We start from the raw sequence: 3,791 nt of genomic DNA, 5'->3' as shown, positions 1-3,791 counted from the left end.
AAAGAGCCGAATCGTTTGCGAATGACACAGAAATCGAAGACACACTCTGCAGAGTTTAAATCCCAGAACGTTTGTTAAATTCCGATGCTCTTTCACACGCGTTCACACTTCAGTGTGTTTGTACTCTGAATCCTGCCAAGAGTTTTGTTTACTTCTCCACGTTTTCGCAGCTTCATGTAGACCGTTGCTAATTTCAGTGGAGAGAAACAGTGATTAGCTGACGACATTTCTGGCGAAGATTCGGGACTCGTCTCCGCCGTCTCCTCGGCGTGCGTGGACGCTTTTTGGCGTCGCTTTAATCCTCTCCTGGATTCACAGTCTCTCTCTGTAAACATCCGCGACTCGGCTGAACTCCTGAACCGAAGAGCACATATTTGCGAGCGGTTTTTGCAATTTCCTCTGTTTGCTAACACAGGAACTGTTTACTGCGGAGAAACAACATCATTAAAACCGAGAGGTTTTGAGCTTTTAGAAAAGCCGAGTTTTGTCGGGAGACGAGTAATGAGTAATGCGGTCTGGGAAAGAAGTTAAAACTTAAAATTGAGAAGTTTAAATAATAGTTGCCATTATGCAAATACAGCCATATATATATATATATATATATATATGTATGTTTGCCTTGCACCTCCAGGGTTGGGGGTTCAAATGTTCTCCCCGTGTTTTGGGGGTTTCCTCCTCCAGTCCAAAGACATGCGTTGTGTCCAAATTGTCCGTGTGATCGTGCCCTGCGATGACTTGGCACCCCATCCAGGATGTCCACTGCTTTGTTCCCCGAATTCCCTGGGGTAGGCTACAGCCTCCCCCGTGCCCCTGTGTAGGAGAAGCGGTACAGAAAATGGATGGATGGATGGAAAACTGCATCATCAGTTTACCTGGGAAAGGGGGCGGGGCATACAGTGCTGAGGGGTTTTCTCATTTGCATATTCATTGCACAAAACTGACTTTTTTAAAATTTATTTTATTTTATTGTGGAACTGAAAAAAAAAATTCCAAAAGGTCTTGGTGACGTTGATCTTTCCATTCTGTTTTGTTGAACGCTAGCCTATTAAAATGTATTTATTTATTTCCTGACTTGCTCACTTACTTAGAGATACTGTATGACAGAACCAGGATTCTCACACACCAGACATGTTGCCCATCCTGAGCCGCCATCTTTTTCCACGAGGCTTAAACATGTCTAAAAGTTCAGCTCTGCACGTGAAGAATCATGTCTGTAAATGAAGATCTAAGATCTGCACGCGAGTGACGTTATTTTCTGCTCTCGTCCTCCTCAGGCGTCTCCCGCAGCGCTGGCCAAAAGCGTTTTAGCCGAAGTGCCGAACCAGGTGGTGGATTATTACAACAGCAAGGGCATCAAACCCAAATGCCCCAGCGAGTTCGAGTCTTCCAGGACGTTTAGCCGCTGAACTCTGACTACGATCTGATTAGGATCTGATTAGGATCTGATTAGGATCAGCACGTCTCTGTCAGTCTGTCAGTCGTTTGTTTTGCATGCGTGGATGGTCGTAGGCTAAAGCTAAAGTGCCAACACACGTGTCCGGCATGGAGACACGGAGACTCTGCATGTTTCTCAGAGATGTAACTGATCTGTTTCTTTTTTTATGTCTATATTTAAACTGAGATTTTGCTAAATTTCATAATATTCTTACATTGTAAAGCATTTTGGATGGAGATCATTGAGAATGTTTAGCTCTCTGTATTAGATACTGAACGTCTGCACCTTGAGATAAAACGTGGGGTTTTTTTGCACATGAGGAAATGCATGACTGTCTTTTGCATGTTAATATAAACGAATAAACCAAAATTTCTCCATGTTTTGGTCTGGAGATTGTAAACGAATGTGGGCGTGTCCCAAACGCTAGCTCTGGAGAGAAGAGCGCTCACTGGAGTTCATTCTAACACGTTGTTGAGAAAAGAAAACGGAAAACGAGACGCCGTAACTTCAATAAGTTTAACAAATACATTCATCAAATGCTAATAAAGTCATTCATTTCCATTTCAGAACACAAAACCTTGCTGTTATCAGAAGCTAATCTGCAGTGTAGTGGGACGTGCTTTATTCCTCAGATACCACAGCAGGAAGCAAACAATGGCACTGGAGACTCCTTCCATAAATGTTCGATCACAGAAGACTTCACCGTATCGAGTTACCGTGGCGATACGAATACGAAAACGTATCATGTTAACGAGCGCTTTAATATAAACCTGCGCTACGCTCAGAGCCTCTGTTATAGAAAACTAATCAACACCTTCTGACCAATCACAATCCAGAACTCGGCACCGTGCGTAAAAGCTTCACCTGCAGGCCTATAAATCTTTGAATCTGAAGAACTGTATCGTACTGCTCATAATAACTGAGTAGAATTTTAAAATGCTAAATATTATAAGCGTATATATATATATGTGTGTGTGTATATATCAGTAGAGCTTAAATCAGATATTATAACTTTAGTTACTTCTTTAATACAATATTTAACTGACTTTTTCAGTGGCTAGCCTGCGCCACCGAGACTCCTCCCACCAAATGAATCTTAATAACACGTCATAACTGCTTACTCTATTATACACATACCATTTTCATCATTTGACTGAAACAGATTTAATCAACTGACCAAATTTGGATTATTACATAAAGCTATATCTTCTGTCATTTTTCACTGACCTCCAACTTGAGCACCGCTGGTTAGTTAATGAACAATAACCAATTAATTACATTCATTAACACCAAACGTCAATCATGGTGAAGTCTTCTTTTTGATGTTCATAGAGCATATTCAGCATTGGCTCAGAGTCGTGTCACGAGGTCGGGTTTAGAGACGAGTCTGTGCGCGGTAGCTTGAGCAGCGCCGCCTAGCGTTTGGGACGAGGCCTGCGGGTACACTCCGATCAGTAAAAGCACAACACAGTAACACTTTAGAATATCCGATTCAGGTAGTTTATTAGAGTGTGATAATAAAGTGCTATAAACAATGTGTGTGTGTGTGTGTGTGTGTGTGTGTGTGTGTGTGTGTGTGTGTGCGCGCGCGTGCGCGGAATAAAAACAGCGTGCATGTGGTGTAACGTAACAGACATCAGTGCGTCATTTGTATTCTAAAGTGTTACCGACTCTAAATTATTATTAAATCTTACTCTGGAATATTGTAAAGTTGTTTTGGTTTTTATTTGGACTCGTGGATTCTTGTATTTTATTTATTTATTTATTAAGTATTTTTTAAAATTTTATTTACACAACATATTTCATGATATTGCATAAATAAATAAATAAATAGATAGATAGATAGAAACAAAGAAGCCCAACCCCATCATATGAACTGAAATGAAAACGCACAGCTGGATATTTAATATGAATTAAATGAAAAGAATGATCACACACACACACACACACACACACGCGCGCACACAGGTGATTACGTCATGGTTATTGCAAAAGTTGAAATATAATTTACTTGCGGAGTAAAAATACATATTTTAATTTTATTAATTGAAATGAATTAAATAATAAACATTAAAATAAAAGAATTCTGGTAAAAGATAGAAACTACCCGTGATTTTTCTCCTCTTTCTCTTTCTTTCATAGACCACCCACCATGACAGGAAAAAAAGGGTTTAAATTCCTTTCTCTTCTCCTTTCTCCTCCTGCCTTTCTGTAAGTCCTTCATTTCTCTCTCCCTCCCTCTCTCTCTCTCCCTCTCTCTCTCTCCCTCTCCCTCCCTCTCTCTCTCCCTCTCTCCCTCTCTCTCCCTCCCTCTCCCTCTCTCTCTCTCTCTCCCTCTCTCCCTCTCTCTCCCTCT

General features: G+C 40.9%; 1 protein-coding gene across 2 annotated transcripts in view; it reads left to right on the top strand.

Moving 5' to 3' along the window:
• cpne4a (copine IVa) overlaps window positions 1–3,129 on the top strand; it is a 45,045-nt gene extending 41,916 nt beyond the window's left edge. For both annotated transcript variants that reach the window (XM_053674810.1, XM_017453564.3), the window contains one exon: window positions 1,275–3,129. In XM_053674810.1, the coding sequence (XP_053530785.1) occupies window positions 1,275–1,406 (132 nt within the window). In that variant the 3' untranslated portion in view covers window positions 1,407–3,129. The remainder of the gene's footprint in view (window positions 1–1,274) is intronic.
• The last annotated feature ends 662 nt before the right edge of the window (window positions 3,130–3,791 follow it).

This window comes from Ictalurus punctatus, chromosome 23 (genome assembly GCF_001660625.3).
Source record: "Ictalurus punctatus breed USDA103 chromosome 23, Coco_2.0, whole genome shotgun sequence".
Lineage (NCBI taxonomy): Eukaryota > Metazoa > Chordata > Actinopteri > Siluriformes > Ictaluridae > Ictalurus > Ictalurus punctatus.
The sequence above is the reverse complement of the archived record's forward strand: the minus strand, read 5'-3'. Positions and strand labels throughout refer to the sequence as shown.